Source organism: Ahaetulla prasina, chromosome 2, assembly GCF_028640845.1.
Source record: "Ahaetulla prasina isolate Xishuangbanna chromosome 2, ASM2864084v1, whole genome shotgun sequence".
NCBI lineage: Eukaryota > Metazoa > Chordata > Lepidosauria > Squamata > Colubridae > Ahaetulla > Ahaetulla prasina.
The window spans coordinates 251,524,115-251,543,953 of NC_080540.1; the positions used below are offsets into that span (position 1 = coordinate 251,524,115).

General features: G+C 34.8%; 1 protein-coding gene across 1 annotated transcript in view; it reads right to left on the reverse strand.

Annotated features, from left to right (window-relative positions):
* KCNN2 (potassium calcium-activated channel subfamily N member 2) overlaps positions 1–19,839 on the reverse strand; it is a 103,870-nt gene that overhangs the window by 66,649 nt on the left and 17,382 nt on the right. Inside the window, exon 5 of the mRNA XM_058166253.1 lies at positions 14,850–15,268. Coding sequence (XP_058022236.1) covers positions 14,850–15,268 — 419 coding nt within the window. The remainder of the gene's footprint in view (positions 1–14,849; positions 15,269–19,839) is intronic.

Below are 19,839 nucleotides of genomic sequence, written 5' to 3' on the forward strand. Positions count from 1 at the left end.
GCTCTACTGAGTCTGTGGTATATTTCTTGACTGCTTTTTCCTTTACTGTTGACAGCTGACCCTCAAAAGCAGAAACTATCCACCACTTATATCAGAGGTCTTCAAACTTGGCAGCTTTAAGACTTGTGGACTTCAACTCCCAGCTATGTTGGCTGGAGAATTCTGGGAGTTGAAGTCCACAAGTCTTAAAGCTGCCAAGTTTGAAGACCTCTGACTTATATCATCATTGTCAGTTCTAAGGCTAATCGTTGTACCTGCTGTCATTAGCTTAGTCATCTTTATTTTTAATTTTAATCCCATTTTTTTCACTGTGCTCCCTGACTTTTATTGCTAGAGCTGGTAATCCTTTGCATTTTTGACTATCACAGAAGTATCATCAGCAGAGTACAACCTATTAGCATTTCTTTCTCTACTTTAAAAACCATGGTCATTTTATTCCAAACCAGCTTCTCTTAATTCCTATAGAGCATATGTTCCCTTTATTTAGCATATAGGTTGAATAAAAAAGGAAAAAAGTACATAGCTTTTTCTCACTTCTTTGGAGCAATCGGTTTGTGTACTGTAGCCTCCTTGCCTGTTTCACATGAAGGCAATAAGATATTCTGGGACTCCCATTTTTCTAAACATACTGTATGTGCATTAAGAAAAGTTGTTTGTGACATGTTTATATTACTGATATTTGCATACAGAGTCCATCTTGGTGGAAACTGGGAGGCAAAGTAAATGAATATTCCTGCACCTTTCTTCTAATTACATATATTTAAGGTACAATTAAATGTGGTAAACTTATGATAATCTTAAAATGGCAAACATAAATTGATTTATTCATTGTTAAGAAAAATATTAGTTACTTTTGCTGAGGTATTCTGGTTATTCACAGAGTAAAAGATTTGTATAGACTATTCACTGCAACAGAATATATTCTTACCAGGCCTGATCAGCTGCATGGGAATATGAATGCTTTTCTACATTCATATATACTGTTTTCTCTTTAAGGACAAAGAGAAAAGCATTTATGCTATAAATCCATTTATTATAAGCAAACTAATTATGTCAGCAGGTCTGCAGCCTCCAGTCTTGCTAGATAAATGCATCTAGCTGAGAAAACAGGGAAAGAAGTTTTGAAGCAGATGCCATTATTAGAAAGCAAATTTAATTCAGAGATAGACATTTGCCTTGCTTTAAGTATAGCTACCTATAATAGGAATCCAATATTTGAACATGAGACAAAAAAAATTAATGCCACAGTGCTTAATGACAAATAAGCAAGTATTTAGTTCCCCTCTGACTGAATCTGTACTGACTCACAAACTAAATTTGTCAATGAAATATGGATGCAGAGCCAAAGGAAAATTCAATAAAGACAAATACATGGGGAAAAGATAGATGAAGTACAAAAGAAAAATTCAATAAGAAATAGACAAATATATGGAGAGATGATAGGACTTTCTTCTTGTATTCCTTTCAATGTGCACAGAGTATTATAGTTTATCTTCTATCTGTTTATCCTCAGAAAATTCTTGAGCTAGGTTAGATAGAGAGATGATTTCCCAAAACTATCAAGACTAAACTTTAGGACTAAACAGTAATCATGCTTTGTGTGATCCTGTGACAAATAATCATTTGAATGAATCACCTTCTCTCAAAAAGGATAAATCCAAAATCTGGGCAATTTATAACAGAAATCAAAATAGTAGTTGGCATTTATACCCAAGAGAACTGTTAATCATCTCAACATATGAGACACTCAAATTTTGACTCAAGCTATTTGTCAATTTTTGCTTAGTATTAACCATTGTGACTGATATGGCTCTCAAATATCTTGAGAGAAAACATTCATAGTCTTGATAATGGAGCTACAGAGTTAGTTAGGGATCCAAGGCACTGAATCCAAAACCTTAAGAACTAAGGGGTTGCCACAAAGGAGTGTCAACCTATTCTCCAAAGCACCTGAAGGCAGAAGAAGCAATGGATGGAAAATGATCAAGGGGAGAAGCAACATAGAGTTAAGGAAAAATTTCCTGACAGTTAGAACCATTGATCGGTGGAATGGCTTGTCTCCATAACTTGTGAATGCTCCAACACTGGAAGTTTTTAAGGAGAGACTGGAAAACTCTTTGTCTGAAACAGTATAGGGTTTCCTGTCTGAGCAGGGGGTTGGACTAGAAGACCTCTAAGATCCCTTCCAACTCTGGTATGCTGTATTCTATTCTGTATCATTCTTGTGCTGTTCAACATATGCACTGGATAACAGGCTGTTTTTAAGCACTGTTATCCAATGAATGCATCAACTATGGTTGTAATCCTTTATTCGAATATTTTGCATTGAATAAACTAAAGTTTATTTTTAAGGAAACATGTATGGAGCTGTACATTTGAATAGTAGAGGCCTGGCCACATTCATGCCCTGGTAACATTGAGTAACCATGCTCTATGTATTGTAGATGAAGACTTTAGGTAAAACTAAGTATTTCAATAGAATTATTTCTGATACAAACTAGAGAAGCAAGGATTTTTTTCTACTAAATCTATTTATTCTACAACTAAACTAATTGCACAAGATTTTTTTTAATTTCTGAAAACAATTCAAAATGCATTTTATTAAGCTAAATAAAATCCACATAAATATTCTTGCCAACCTATAGAAATACCATGCTATCTCTTCAAATAGCTTAAAACTCAAGAATGTGAATCAAGATACATGTGGAATTCAATATTGTTATCCTGGAGTATCACAAGTTAATTATGATAAAAGAAAACTGTTAGGTTAACAGAAAAAGAACAATATTTAGAAGTTTAAAATTTAGAATATTTTACTTTAATTATGAGCATACAAATACTTTTGAACACACTTTTCAGATGCTTTCCTGTAAAACGTTGAATTAGATTATGTTATGTTTCTTGTCTTGAAATAATGGTGTGGTAAGCTATAATTTGAAGAAACGTGTTTCGAATTGATAATACACGCATTTTCTATGTAGGCAAGCAATATAGCAAGGAGATAAAGCACAGTTTTACATAAAATTTGCATATACCAACTTATAGATGGAGGTGATAGTTTGAATGTCTACAATTAATTAGAAATATAATATATTCTACTGTCCTGAGAAATGATAAGGTAATCTGTGGCAAAATTACACATATAAAACACACTTTTTTGAATTGAAGGATTTGATCAAGGCACAAGTAAATTAAGGAGATTCAAGTTTCATTATTAGGGTTAAAAACTTTAGGCAGTTTAAAACAATATTTTATTTCATATATATATATCTAGTTTAGTTTTCATAAACTGATGTTTTATAACACATATTTTGAAATGTTTTAAATGATAACAGCAAAACAAGACAACTGACAACTGCAGCATCATTATTATGTTGTTTATTTGCACATAATTGCCATTAACAAAATGTGTTTAGCTAGCTGAAAGATATTATGCAATATGATTACTTGATAAAGCTATCACTCAATTCTAAAATTATCCCGGAAACGAAAGAAAATGCTACTTTTTGCAATATATCTCTTAGCCCCTCTTGTCTTTTTAAATGAAGAAAGATAGTAGGTTGTTTTACTCTTATCAGCTGAAGTTTGAATTCTCAAAGGGAAATACATGTATAAAGCAATGAGGTGCTTTTTAGCTACCCAGCTCTCATTAACCTTGTTTTCAGATGTTTGCCTTGTGCTTCACAAGGCTCTGAAAGTTGCTTCTTTCAGATCCTCCTTTCTTCCTCTTATCATGAAGAGTAAAACATGCTGCCTTTAAAAGTAATAAAAGACCATTTTTGCCTGAGTGATTCAGACATGTTTTTTTCTTCTTCTTCAGAAGGCACAATCAGGTTTTGAAAGAATTGTAAAAAAAATAAAACAAATTTACTCAGGCTACCTTTTTCCCCCCCCAGTCTGTAGTTTGTTAAATAAAAAACAAAAATGTGCAAATGAATTAAAAATAGTAATCTAAGCCAGTGGTGGGATTCATTTTAACTACCGGTTCTGTGGGCGTGGCTTGGTGGTCATGGCATGGTGGGCAGGGGAAGGATACTGTAAAATCTCCATTGCACCCCACTCCAGGGGAAGATTATGGCAAAATCTCCATTCCCTCCCGATCAGCTGGGACTTGGGAACATAGAAGGGGGCCAGTCAGAGGTGGTATTTACCGGTTCTCCGAACTACTCAAAATTTCCGCTGCTGGTTCTCCCGAACTGGTTAGAACCTGCTGAATACCACCTCTGATCTAATCAAAATGAGCCATAATGATGTTAGTTCTATATCTGTTCATCAGTGATCCCAAATTCAGAAAATAAATTGATGGGAAAGCCAAAAGAGTTTCCCTCCCCCTTTTTTTAATGCTTAGGAGGAAAAAGTGCTCAGCAGCTAAATATACAAAAGCTGGAAGAGATACAAAGCAGTGAGAACGGAGCTTATCTGGATAGTCAAATGGTAAGAAAGTTGACAGAAAATATGACTTTAGTAACAGAGTTGTTAATGCCTGGAATACACTACCTGACTCTGTGGTCTCTTTCCAAAATCCCCAAAGCTTTAACCAAAGACTATCTACTGTTGACCTCACCCCATTTCTAAGAGGTCTGTAAGGGGTGTGCATAAGAGCACCAGCATGCTTACCATTCCTGTCCTAATGTTCCCTTTGATTGTATCCAATTCATATCGTTATTTCATGCTTATACTTATATATACTGTTGTGTTTGACAAATAAATATATAAATAAAAATCCCTTCAAATACATCCCATCCAGTTCAGCCAAAATAATGTTTCCAAGAGCTTCACAGTTCTCGAAATGGTCAATGCTTCATTAGATTAGACATAGCTAGGAATAATTCACTATAATATACAATAGGCTATTTATAAATCTTATCAACCAATGAAAGCTCCAAGTGATCCTGGGTTCCAAGATCACCGCAGATGGGAACTGTAGCCAAGAAATTAAAAGACGCTTGGTCCTGGGGAAGAAACCTATGGCAAATCTAGACAGTATACTAAAAAGCAGAGATATTACCCTGCCAACAAAAGTGCATATAGTCAAGGCTATGGTTTTCCCAGTTGCAATGTATGGCTATGAAAGGTGGACCATAAGGAAGACTGAGCACCAAAGAACTGAGGCCTTTGAACTGTGGTGCTGGAGAAGACTCCTGCGTGTCCCTTGGACTGCAAGGCAATCAAACTGGTCAGTCCTACTGATCAACCCTGACTGCTTTTTAGAAGGCCAGATCCTGAAGATGAAACTCAAATAGTTTGGCCACCTAATGAGAAGGAAGGACTCACTGGAGAAGAGCCTAATGCTGGGAAAGACTGAGGGTAAAAAAAGAAAGGGACGACAGAGAATGAGGTGGCTGGATGGAGTCACTGAAGCAGTAGGCATGAGCTTAAATGAACTCCAGAGGATGGTAGAGCACAGGAAGGCCTGGAGGAGCATTGTCTATGGGGTCGCGATGGGTTGGACACGACTTTGAAACTAACAACAACAACAAACCAATGAAAGCAAACAAACACAATCCCTCAGTTGCAATTTATAAATAAAGCTGTACAAAATCCAGTCAGCCCTATTTTAAATTTATTTACTATCAAAACTAGTTTGATTATCAATTTAGTCCTGCCGAGCCTTCTACTTATTATAGATCTTAGTTATAGTTCTAAACCATTTTTCTTGGTTTTACAATTTGTGTTTGGGCTTGCAATTCAACTTGTCAAACTATAGTTATCAGCTGAATTTAAAATATAATCTATCAACAAATTAATTAATTATATTTTGGCTCATGAGGTTATGGGACAATGGTTTGTAACTTCTATGTGTGGGCTTTGTCTGGAATCAAGGTAAGAGTACAGGTGATGGCTGCATGTATCCTCCATCCAACATCAAGCACTTTTCTCCAAAGCTCAATTCATTTACAATATGGCACATGTTAGCATAAAACAGCCTGAAGCAACAGAGTAAAAGAGCAAGAGTAGTAGATAGGGAAGATTCACTTAACCTTGTCTTTGTTCATCTTTATTAATAGCTCCACTATCTCTATTGCATCTGAAGAACATGCATGGCTGGCTGTATCATTTAAAGTTTGGCTGTATGTTTGTCCTCAAGTGACTGCATAGTCTGGGGTTGATGTTTGCTTTCATTTTAGAAGACTTAAATCTTTTTATCACACCTCACAGTTCCAGATCATGGTAACAGCTCCAGATCATGGTAATAGTTCCTATATCTACTTCCCTCTAAATCAAAGTCACCATGACACAAAGGAGCTTATAATACTGGCACATAAAAACTTTGCAACCATTTCTATGTCATAACATAGAAAAACCAAAGTAATAACAGTACCATTAACATTCAGGTTCCTTACTTTTGCTCCATTCAAGAGTAAGGCTGTACTGCATAACTTTTCTTTGCATAATGGCTAGCCTATAATACCTATGAAACGTAAGTATGGGACATAATTCTAAGCCCAATTTTGTTTAAGAGACTAACTAGTTGCCTATGAGGAATAGATGAATAATTGTTTAAGAAAATTATCAAAAACAGAGTATTTGCTTTTAAATAACATACAGCAAAAAGATGAGCAGCCAACAACATGAGATAGGCCAAGTTCTTTTATGGCATTTTGCTGACATAACTAAGGTATTGCTTTGAATATTGCTCTCTATGTTGCTGTTCTTATCTATGATAATGTTCTGGCAGCTTCTGTGCCATTTTTTCATCTTTTTAGAGATAGTATTTAAGTATCAGGTGAATTCAGTACTTTCTCACGGAGATGTCTTCCTTGTGTTTTGTCAGCTCTATTCTCAGGTGTATAGCACTGCAGCCATAGTAAATACAGGGTCCGCATTTATGATCTTATTTAAATTGACATTTAAAGAAGACTAGTTCTTAGTATCTAGTGCTTAGTATTTCTATTTCAGCATTTTGCCTAAAAACAGGAACTCATCAAAAAAAACTCATCCGAAGGGTAATGGTTTACGGTGGAAATAAGAATATTTGAACTGTTTAGTCATTATTTCTCAATCACTTTTACAGCATTTAAGAAACCTGATCTTATGTACTATTTTAATTTCAGTGCCTGGAATTAATAAAAATAAGAAATAAGAAAATAATAAGAAAATCATTAGTTGAAATTCATGTTTATAAATAAATAATATTTTCCTTGGTTTTTCTTTTGGTATTATTTAAATAGATTGATCCTAAAATGAAGATCACTTTTATAAAAGAAATTGATTTTCAGCTTTATTTGAAAATAGTTACTTTAAGTAATTTTATTTATAATTTAAGAAAAGTAACTCTCAAATTTCTGAAAGATTACCAAGCAGTGTTCTTCCAAATAATATTGCAGTAACAGGACAGACAGAAGAACAAAATACAAATTGCCTTTTCTTCAGAAAAATCTTGCTTCTCATTATAATATTGTATTAGTTTCAAACCTTTTGTGTTATGGTTTCAGTCTCTTTGTAGTTTTAGCCTTCTAACTTTATTGCTTTTGTCTGTTGACAACAAAATTCATTCTTTCATCAAAATCTAATTATGTTCTAAACCAGTTCTATTTCATCTTCTCTTATCCCAATCCTTCTTTTTTCTTGGTTCATTACGTACAGATCTCTCTCTTTTTAAACTACGGTATGGCGTTTTGTTTATTTGAATTTTTTTAAAAATTATCCCTTCACTCTTTTTGTTCTAGCTAAATATATTTTCTGGTGCTTTCTAGTCTGTAACTCCTAATGTTTCATTCTTTCTCTCTTGGTTTGTATAAAAGTTCCCAATGCTCTTTAATTACCATCGTCCTTTGAATCATTTTAAAAGATTGCAAGCAAATACATAGTTACATTTTTTAATAGACAATCCAGTGGTTAAGGAGGAAACTAACAAAAAAATTTCTGACATCATGGTAAAGTGGACTGGTAAACTTGACATGAAACTCATAAACGTGCATTGGGATTGTTGTAATTTTTAAAATAAAATCTTTATCGTTTAAAAAGCAGCATGATAAGCCATTAATGAAAACAACTAATGTAGGTATGTACCAAATAGTGTAAAATACCTTAGAGATGACCTGTATCAAACAATAGTCTTTCTGATGTTATGCTTTCCTGAGTTCTAATAACAACAAACTGTATATTAGCCTAAGTGGCAGCAGAATAGAAATAACTTCCCTTTCAGTTTCATGTTATGAAGTTTCTTTATGCTCTGTTTTTCTTCTTAAAGTAGTTAGAGTTTAGTTTATTTTTGTATTTTTTTCTGTTAAAATAATAATCAAAGCATTTTACACTAGAGGAAAAAGTATAACACAATGAAAGAGGAAATAAAAACATCAAAGGACAGCAGTGCTAACAGTTAAAGCAAAACTTCAGCAAGAAAAACAGGAAAACAATTAAACACTGCCATGACTTTCAATGTCAAAAATGAAAAAATAAAAAATAAAGATAGAAATACTGAGAGAGCTTGGTCACTCTTCACTGACAGAAAGTTTAATTTCAAATTTAATTACAGCTGCAGAAAAAAAGCTCTATCTTTTTATAGTTTATTCTTCAGTGGTGAGATTCAAATTTTTTTACTATCGGTTCTGTGGGCATGGCTTGCTGGGCATGGCATGGCTTGGTGGGCGTGGCAGGGGAAGGATACTGTAAAATCTCCATTCCCCCCCCCCCACTCCAGGAGAAGTTAGCGCAAAATCCCCATTTCCCCCCAATCAGTTGGGACTCAGGAGGCAGAGAATAGATGGGGGCAGGACCAGTCAGAGGTGGTATTTACCAGTTCTCTGAACTACTCAAAATTTCCGCTACCGGTTCTCCCGAACTGGTGAGAACCTGCTGAAACCCACCTCTGTTGTTCTTGATATACGACCATTCATTCAACAACTGAAGTTAAAAGAGCACTGAATGAAAGGACTTATGACTTCTTGCCTGAAGTTACAGCCATTGCAGTGCCCCACAGTCATGTGATCAATATTTGGCACTCTGAAGCCCATCCACCCTTGCAATCGCAGGGACCCTGCAACCTCCTCCTATCTATTTATCTTACCCCCATGTATGCCCTTTTGATCCCCTGCCACCCCACACATCACTACCCCAACTCACATTTATCATCTTCCTGTTCCTGCTGCTAATGAGGCATGCCTCACCCAAATGCTGGCCATGGCTGGAGATGGCTTTGCATTAAGAGCAAAGGTGGTGGGTGGAGCCAAAAGCAATACTCACCCCCTCTTTACAGTGTGCAGCCAGCTGTAGACCTGCCCAGAAGCTCTTTGCAAAGGGACATTATGGTGTGTGGGTTTTGTTTTTTGTTTTATTTCTTCACCGTGTGAAATCAATCCCAGGAAGGTCTAACAGCCAGGTTGGATATGCCTCAGCAACAGCAAGAACAAGAAGATGGTGAAGGCAGCAGAGGTCTCAGAGTGCAGAGTAACAAGGGCAATGGGGTGGGGTGGCTACAGCTTCTTAGTACATAGCAAGCAAACCCAGATCCATGCAGTACAGGGTGCAGGAAAGCCAAAAGGACACAGATGTGTGTAGGGGGGAGATAGGCATGTGTGTGGGGAGAGATATGAAGAGAGGGGTGAGCTTAAAAACCTTGAAGAGCAGGAAGCAGCACAGAACTATAAGGACTATAAGCACAGGACTATAAGGGGCGTGCAGAAGAGCACAAATGTGCCTACCGTTCCTGTCCTATTGTTCCCTTCATTATATCCAATTAATATAGTTGATGCATAATTTTAATTATATATATATATATATATATATATTTCTTCAAGATATGCTGTTTTATCTATGACATTTGTTTGTGTATACTGTTGTGACAAATAAATAAATAAATAAAAAGAATCCCTGAAACTTTTATTTGGCCATTTCCGAGCAGAATGCAGTTAGTCTGGTGAGTTTCTTGTAAATAGGCATGCAGCAATAAATAGGTAGCCTTGATCAACTCATGGTGTCATTTTAGTTTCTTGTGCTTGGCATGTGGGTCCTCAGCTAATAACTGGTAACATGAAAGCAAAGGGGATTGTTGGGATTATAGTCACAAAACAACTCACTTTATTACTCCACTTAGGAACCAAAATCCAGGTCTCCATTGTGGTCATAAATCAAAAACTACTGGTACTTTCAATACAGAGAAAGACTGTATATTCTTTAGTTGGGAAAAAGAATTGATACATGAAGAAATCCCATGAATACAAGCATAATAAAGAAATTCAGGTTCAGTCCCCAAAGGGTGGATTCAGAAATCAACATAGGCCAGTGATAATCCTCTTTTTTTTTTCTTTCATTTGGAACAGTGTTGGAATTCCTTGTGCCAAACTGATAAATAATCTGGGACCAGGTGGCAGCTGTTGCCAGAAGGTCCCTTAGGCTCCATTTTATATGCCAGTTACAGTGTGACCTATTCCTGGATCAGAAGGCCCATGGACCTATCAATTATGGCTTGATTATCTTTCAGTTTGAGTACTGAAACCCACTTCATGTGAGGCTTCCGGTGGAGACTATCCAGAAGCCTCTGGTGGCTCAGCAGACTAAGTCTGTCTGTTATTAACACAGCTGCTTGCAATTACTGCAAGTTCAAGTCCCACCAGGCCCAAGGTTGACTCAGCCTTCCATCCTTTATAAGGTAGGTAAAATGAGGACCCAGATTGTTGGGGGCAATAAAAGTTGACTGTATATAATATACAAATGGATGAAGACTATTGCTTAACACAGTGTAAGCCACCCTGAGTCTTCGGAGAAGGGCGGGATATAAATTCAAATAATAAAAAAAAAGCAACAACTGACCCAAAATTCAGTTGTGTAATTTGTTACAGGTATCTAGTTTTTCCCACTTATACTACTAAAGTGAGAGCTGCATTAATTAAATATGGAATTCTGGGTGCAACTCAAAATGTTGACCTGAAACCTTCAAAGTTTCAAACTTCAAACTATGCCGCCTTCAACATGACCTGAGTTTAACTCATAGCATCATCTATTACAATGTCTTTCCTGTCAAAGACTACTTCAGCTTCAATTGCAACAATACACGAGCACACAATAGATTTAAGCTTAATCTTAACCGCTCCAATCTTTATTGCAGAAAATATGACTTCAATATCTGAGTTGTTAATGCTTGGAATACACTACCTGACTCTTCCCAAAGAGTCTCTTCCCAAAATCCCCAAAGCTTTAACGAAAAACTATCTACTATTGACCTCACCCCATTTCTAAGAGGTCTGTAAGGGACGTGCATAAGAGCACAAGTGTGCCTACTGTTCCTGTCCTAATGTTCTCTTTCATTATATCCAATTAATATAGTTATTACATACTTATGCTTATATATGTGCTTATATATCGTATAGTTATTTCATGCTTATGCTTATATAAACTGTGTGACAAAAATAAATAAATAAATAAAAATAAATAAAAGTCCAACATGACCCAGAACCTGTTTTCTGTATTTTCAATAAGATATGGAAAGGAGGACTACTTTCAGATACCTACTCTGAGAAAGTGTCATCATTAGAGGAAATGAAGATGACCTTTCTAAAAAGAAAGAGGACCTCGAAAGAAAAAGAAAGAAGAGTATACTCCTAAATGTTTAAAATCAATTCTCCTGGCTTCATAGTTGTGCCATCCAGCTAGCTACAGAACAGCTGATTGGCCCATTAGACGCTGAGGCTGACCTCAGCTGTCAATTGGCTTGCAAACTGAAAATTTAACAATCGATTCTCACAAGCTGCAGCAAGCCAATGCCAGCATACCACTGTCTGCTTTCCTTCTTTGGAATAGTTGACGATCTTCCTAAGATAACACAGTCACCAATTCTGTAGGGCACGGGTGTCAAACTCAACTGCATCACGTGACATATCGTGACATATCGCGACATATCGTGACATTTTTTGCCTTTGTGGAGCCGGAGTGGGCGTGGCCTGCACAAGATGCATCCGGCCCCTGGGCTGCAAATTTGGCAGGCCTGCTTAGGGGTTTAGAAAAGTCAGCAAGACTTGCCCATTCCAAAAGATTTCTGGCAACTGACATGATTGGATTCCTTCCTACAGTAAAGTTATGGTTTATATGAATTTGGATTTCCAATTGGCTTTGTGCTTAAGACTGGACTAGAACTCACGTCTTCCCGTTTCTAGACAGATGTCTTAACTACTATAGTTAACTGGCTCTTTAAATGATATATAAGCCTACATAAATAAAATAACCAAGTAAAATAACCATTTTGTATCTTCTGCATGTGAATGCAAGAAGCATGCCATTTATGGACTTCCACCACCAAGCTCTGTTTCCTTATCCTTTGATAGCTGCTGATAAAAAACTAGGATTGTTATTTTGCATTTGAGCATTGACAATTAACCTTACTGGATCAGATAGATTAAATTAAGAGCTGGTAACTAACTAATACCAGCTTGTTATCTTTTTCTCTTTCCAAGAGAAGAAATAGAACAAAAATAATTTGACTGCTGAATGCAGTTTTAGACAGTCTTTCAAAAGCGAATAAATGAAATGTATTCTCAAATATATGTGTGTAAGTCAATGACTTGAGAAATATGTGGAAACTGATTAGTCAAATATATTTTTCATGATGTTGCCTTACTATGCATAGTTATTTTTTTAAAAAAAGTTAATTAAGAACTTGTACCCAGACCAGATGACAGTGATTTACTATAGCATTTTTGGAAACCAATATGTCTAGCAGAATATTTGCAGCAAGATTTGGAGGACATGAAATATACAGCTCCAAATAATTAAAGGAAATAAGTTAAATAAAATTCTCTTAGCATCATGCTAAAAATAAGCTTTGACTTTTAAAAAAAACAACAACCATAATTTGCAAATTACCATTTTTGCAGTTTTTCACAAGGCAATGTTTTAGATCAGCAAAAGAAATATAATGGGCCACAGTGATCTTTTTTATAAAAATGAATGCTAGGAACATTCATTCTAGCAATATTTATTCTATAAACAAGGCGAAAAAACTCATAGAATTAGATTGAATCCAACTGATTCCTACTCATTTGTCCACTGGGATCACTAATATACATCACAGGACTGAAGGGAAGCAATAAGTCATCCACCCCATGCTCAAGAAAATTCAGATATCCTCAGTGGGTTGCTATCTGACCTGTACTTGAACACATTCATTATAAAGGACCTTGCTACTCCCTTGGTAATTGTCTATTGTCAACTGTTCTGTTACACATTCTTGCTTAATATTCAACCAGAATCTTCCCATAACTACAATCCATTATTCCCGGTCCTGCTTGGTAGAGAATAGATTTTGGCCTTCTTTATGACAACCCTTCAAATATTTAAAGACTGCTATTGTATTCCCTTCAGTGGGAACATATAGTACCGTATATACTCGAATATAAGCCGATCCGAGTATAAGCCGAGGTCCCCAATTTTACCCCAAAAAACTGGGGTAAACTGGGGACTCGAGTATAAGCCGAGGGAGGGAAATGAGGCAGCTACCGGTCAGGGAAAGCCTCCCTCCCTCAGCCGAGAAGGCTGGCGGCTCCCCCGCCCCGCCCTCTCACTGCACCGGCAGGGCTTCCCCGCGCTAATGCAAAAGCCCGCCAAGTTTGCACCATCCGGTATAATGTGAAAAAAAGAAGAAAAGAAAAAAACTCGAGTATAAGCCGTATATACTCGAGTATAAGCCGAGGGGACGTTTTTCAGCACAAAAAACGTGCTGAAAAACTCGGCTTATACTCGAGTATATACGGTAATTGCATTCTGGTCCACGGTTGTAACAATGCAAATAGTTCCTTGTTTGATTTTGTTTTCTTTTTCTGTCCAATTTTGGATACTAAGACTACTGACAATCATCTAAATCTTTTTTTAATGATACCGGTATGTTTTATTTATTCTACTACTATTAATCTTCTCATAGTTCCCATCACCAATCTCTTTCCACTTATGACTGTATGACTGTAACTTTGTTGCTGACAATCCTTATGATTTATATTGATATATTGACCATCATTTGTGTTGTAAACGTTGTACCTTGATGAACGTATCTTTTCTTTTATGTACACTGAGAGCATATGCACCAAGACAAATTCCTTGTGTGTCCAATCACACTTGGCCAATAAAAAATTCTATTCTATTTTATTCTATTCTTGATAAATATAATTTTCGTAACAATAAAAAAAATGTTTAACACAATCAGTGACTACAACCATTTACAGGTTTGTCCCAAAAATGATAAATAATGGGTGCTTGCAATCTGATATCTCTTATCAGTCCTTAGTTCAATTACTCCAGTTTTGAACATTATTTTCTGATTAAGTAAACAGTGGAGGAAGCAGTGGAAAAAAACTTACAGAGTTTTACAGATGTAACCTTACAGGTGAAGGTGACTTCATTTGGACCTTCCATGCAGTTCTGTGAAAGATTTGTTCCTAGAACATTCTATCCTGTCCTATTATTGTTGGAGAGTTCTGACCAATGTTGTTAGAGAGCTCCATATAGTGATAATGTTTATTTATTTCAAAAGCTGCAATCATTTCTTTTCTAGTAGGAAGAGGACAACTCAAGGACCTCTCCTTGTTTGAGCTGCATTCCAATTCCACTTGTATAATGTTGCCCTCGGGTTAAGTTGTAATAAAATGTATCTAGATTCTGAAGAATTAAATACTAGTTCAACTGGAAGTGAAATAAATTACATTCAGTAAATGACCCTATAGCAAGAGGAAATTACAATTTAATCTTCTCGTTCAAATGCTTAAATATAAGACATTAAAACTGTAAGGAACCAAAAAGTTATAAACCAAAAAATAATTAACATCCATTAGAAGGGAATACTCAAATGGATAAGCAGTGGTGAAAGCAAAATGTGTACAAAATATCACTGAACCAATCATAAAGTATACTTTATGGCAGCTTACCTTTCACAAGCTCTGACAGTCCATGCAGCAATTATCCATAAGGAGATACTAAAAACCAAGAGTACAGTTCCCGGGCATATTGTCATTAAGGTTTTCATAACAAAACGTGTATTGAAGTTGATCTTGTTTAGTGCTCCAATGCTTCTGGATGAGGCATCAGTGAAAAGTTTGCTATGCAAAAGCATAACTCTGGCAATAAGATAAAGTCTCAGGAACATAGGTATGGATAAAATTATATCCACATCAGCTATTGTTGTCGATGGGGTATAGGAAAAGGCAAGACGAGCTGTCCATGTAAAAGTGTAGTTGCCAGGGATAGGATGAATAGCACATACCAAAATTTCCAAGCAGATGAAAAAAATGCGCTCATAAGTCATGGCTATTCTCCAATCATCTGCTCCATTGTCCACCATAAATAACTGGAAAAGAAATGCAGACGTTCAGTATTAGAGAAATATTTGCTATAAAAAATATGAAAAAGTGTATTCTGAATAATACTTCCTCTCTAAAGCAGTGTTTCTCAACCTTGCCAATTTTAAGACATGTGGTATGGACTTCAATTCCCAGCATTCTCCGCTCCATATGCTGGCTGGAAAGTTCCCGGAGTTGAAGTCCACACGTCTTAAAGTTGCCAAGGTTGAGAAGCAGTGCTCTAAAAGATAATCTAAGGAGCCTATCTTGTCATTTAAATGTGTTTCAATCTTGGCAAATGATGTAAACTGGGCCTGTTTTGTGCCTGAATACTCGATATTCCAGCAAGATCAATGGAGTAGGAAAATCATAAATGAAATATGACCCTGGTTAAAACTATTCGTATTTACCTGATTTGTTTTTGATGTTGTTACTATTAGGCTTGTCACCAATATATTTGTTAGCCACTGGTCTAAGAAATAATTGTGCTTTCTTGCTCCTTTTTTCTCAATGGTGATAATTAAAGCACTCAGAGCAATCTATGATTATTAAAGGTATAATTTGCTTTTTTTACAAATTCATTTTGATACACTGAAGTGAAAAATCAAACTGTTTTTAAAAAGCAAATTTCTATTTCTCTTTTTTTTATGCAAATGAGAATAGGAATTATCAGTGCATATTTAAACTTATCTAGAAATAAACATTCCCATTAACTCATTAGGGCTCTCAGGTAAACATATAACGGAGTGCAGAACATATTTTTAAAAGCAATAGGTGACTAAGTTTGGCATTCCTAAAGATTTTAAACCCTTACTTCAAAAATGTCAAGTAATGATTGCTCTCTAATTTATTTACATGGGTGAAACAACATGTGATTGTACTGATGATGTGGCAATCAATAAAAAATATTTAAAAACAACAACAACCCAGCATTTTTACTCTAAGTAACAAATCCAAGATATCCTCCCAGGATATCTTGGATGTGGTGTAAGGTTAGGTGTATTTCAGGAATAATCAACCAAATTCATTGAAAATAGTCTTATCAATATATTACAATACTTAAATTTTCTTATCAAAATTAATTAAATACACTTGTTTTATCTTCCCCATCCACCTCATAGAGTTATTGTTATGGGAAAAACAGGAGATGGAATATGTTTGCCTTTGTGAGTTATTTATAAAAATAATATAGATGGGATATAAATAAATAAGTAAATAAATAAGTAATAAAACCTGGTAGCCATATTATCTGGTGCTTTCAGTGTTTAAGTTTGCCTTTACCAAAAGCTGAAGTATTTAGTATAAATCAATTTTATTTGATAAACATCTACAGGATATACAATTATTGAGTGAGGTTATCAACCCTAGAACTGCATTTACCGGTAAATTGGGAGCAGATGAGGCCCCTAGTAGTAAAACTATCACATTTACTATTTTACCATTTTGTTACAATTGAAAACAAATCATTACAACAATCCCACACTCATATTGTTTGGCCTATTCAGACATGTAACTAGCTCATTTTTTCCTGTGCAACAGGAAAAAAGCATAAACAAATATGAATTTGGTGTTTGAACATCAGTCTCCAATAGCAACCCACTCCCTGTACCACTGGCTTCTACTTGGTCTAAAATAATTATAAAATTCACATAAAGATGATTTAACTGTTCAGGGAACAACTTTTTAAGGCGATTAATATAGTTCAATCTCAAAATCAAATATGGATCATGATGGCATAGCCATTTATATTCTATTAGAAAATAAACTATTTTGATAAATCGGATAGGCACATTTAGATTTAGATGCTCTTTATTATCAACATAAACTTCTGTGATAAAAAGATTTCTGTCTTGGCAAAGAGGGATATTTCACATTTTAGCGGAATAAGAAAATATTTTTCATTTGAAAATATATGGTTGTTAAGAAGAAACTTTAAAAAATAAAAATTGGCACAGGCAATTTAGAATGTCTGGATCTAGAGTTTATACAGATTATATAGATTATACAGAGATTATAGAGAAAGGCAATCTGTTTCGACTCTTAATAAAAATAATCAGCATGCTCAGGAGTTATGGGAGTTTTTTGGCTATATGTTTAAATGTATCTTTTAATTATATTATGTATATATATATATAAATAGCAAATAAACATTCATGCTATCTCATTCTAATGATTCATTAAACAGTTAGGTAACAAGCAATTCAAGTATAATTCAATTCAAGATAAAACTCTTCTGATCAGAAAATAAACAACGTAGTGGAATAGAACACCACAAATGTTAATTTATGAAGTCAGCTGTTTGGTGGGGAAACAGAAAACAAAGGTATTACTCCACATTAATCCAAAGGTTTACGAGGAAGTAACAAAAATGTTTACCCCTTCCACATATCTGCTGATTTGTCCTGTCAACAATGAATATACTAGCAGTGTTCAGAATGTTTCTGTTATCCCTATGTAATCATATCAACATGATCTAATACAGGTAGTCACATCTGAATTATAATCCTAGTTTAAAATCAGCATGTTTTTTACTTCTGTTCCTAACTTTGTTCTCTGGTCTGTTCACCATTCTTGCATCCTGATAAGCCATGGTTTCATTTACAGAAACATATTGTCTGATATTACAGAATGTGTGAAACCAAAATCAACCCAGATGTATTAAGATTTGGCATAATGTGTGGATTAGTCCTTATGATGGGTCTGAATTATATGATTAACTATTTATTTACTACCATAATTTTAAGTCAAGAGTTTCTTTTTTAAAATACAACACATCATTGTAATAACAATGCACTGTAATAGTTAATTGTCTCCTCAGAGTGCCGTCCGCCAAGCAATGCCGGCTGGCGGCCCCCAGGGGGAGGGCCTTCTCTGTTGGAGCACCTACGCTCTGGAACGACCTTCCCCCCAGTTTGCGCCAAATATCTGACCTTCGGACCTTTCGCCGGGAATTAAAAACTCACATATTTATTCAAGCGGGGTTGGACTGATTTTTTAAATTCTAAATTTTAAAGTTTTTATTCTTGGTAATTTTATATGGGGTATTTTAGGTTAGGTCAATCTGACGGTTTTAATTCGGCCTTTATGGAATAGGTATATTAAATTGATATTTTAACTTTGTATACTTGCTGTTTTTATTTTTGGCTGTATACCGCCCTGAGTCCTTCGGGAGAAGGGCGGTATAAAAATTTAAATAAATAAATAAATAAATAAATAAATAAATAAATAAATAAATAAATAAATAAATAAATAAAATTGTAATATGCAGATGAGTATATGTTTGCTGCTATACATACTGTCTTGATATGCATGGAGACCAAGTATATTTTCTCAAAACAGCTTTTTTCTTCCCAAATTGTAGCCGTAATGGAGATGATAAAGTATACAACATCCCTAAAAAGTTTACATTCAGATCTGTGGCACAATTCAGCATCAAGATAAAATATATAATTATTAATGTTTTTGGTTCTATCTATTCAGATTAGTATTCAGATTAATTCATATTATTAATCCAATTTATGCATCTCAGTTTATAAACAAAAATAAGCTGTTATTTCATTTTTATTTGCAGAACATAGAGGAATGTATGTTTTAAAAGAATTGAAAAGATACATTCTTCTAAAAGAATGTATCTTTTCAGTGTCAATTCACATAACTTTAATTTTCAATACCTCAAGGTGTTACTGAACAATATTTATACCTATATAACATAAAAATGGTGAAACAACTTATAATCGCAAACAAAATAAAAAAACAGAAAATAAAAAAGGAAATTACTAGAATTAGAAACTTAAAAACAATAAAATTGTCTATACTGTTATATCACAGTTAATTCCAGATAAGGAAAAATTCAGGTATTAAGAGTATTTCCATTTACACTTTTAAAGGGAATCATGAAATAAGTCATTTTCTGCATTATGTTTTACTGGGTCCAGCTTTGGTACAGTGAATATATGAAATCATGTATTTACTGAAATCAAGACAAGAATATGTCAGAGCTTTTTCATTATGATTTATTTTTGTAGTCCTATGGTGTTCACCAGAGTAGATAGCTGAAGTATAAATCAAATCAAATCAATTAGTCAATACCAATACATATTTTTTTTAAATTCACATCTATCACAGTAAGTCATAGACCTAATCCCAAAGCTCCTGAAGTATATATATATATACACACACATACACACACACACACACACACACACACACAATCCTAAATCAGGAAACATGAGAAGTACAAGGTCAGTACAATGAATTGACTACAGAAAAAGAGCAAGAAACTGGACAATACAGCTGAATAACTAGAGTTCCACTGTCAGCAACAAACTCTAAAAAAATTGGATTTGCCTCCCAAAACCTTTCCAAAAGTTAGTAACAAATTGTATTGTCATGGAAGAATGGAAATGATTAAATCCACTGTAGATAAATGTATTATATTTTTAAACAATATGCTATTTGCTATTTATTAAAACGTTTTTAGTGAAAGGCTAAATAAAGCTATGACTATTTTAAGAGGCATATTGACTTAAATAAATCAATTCCTAAAGCAGACAGATCTGAAAAAGATTTTAATGAGTAG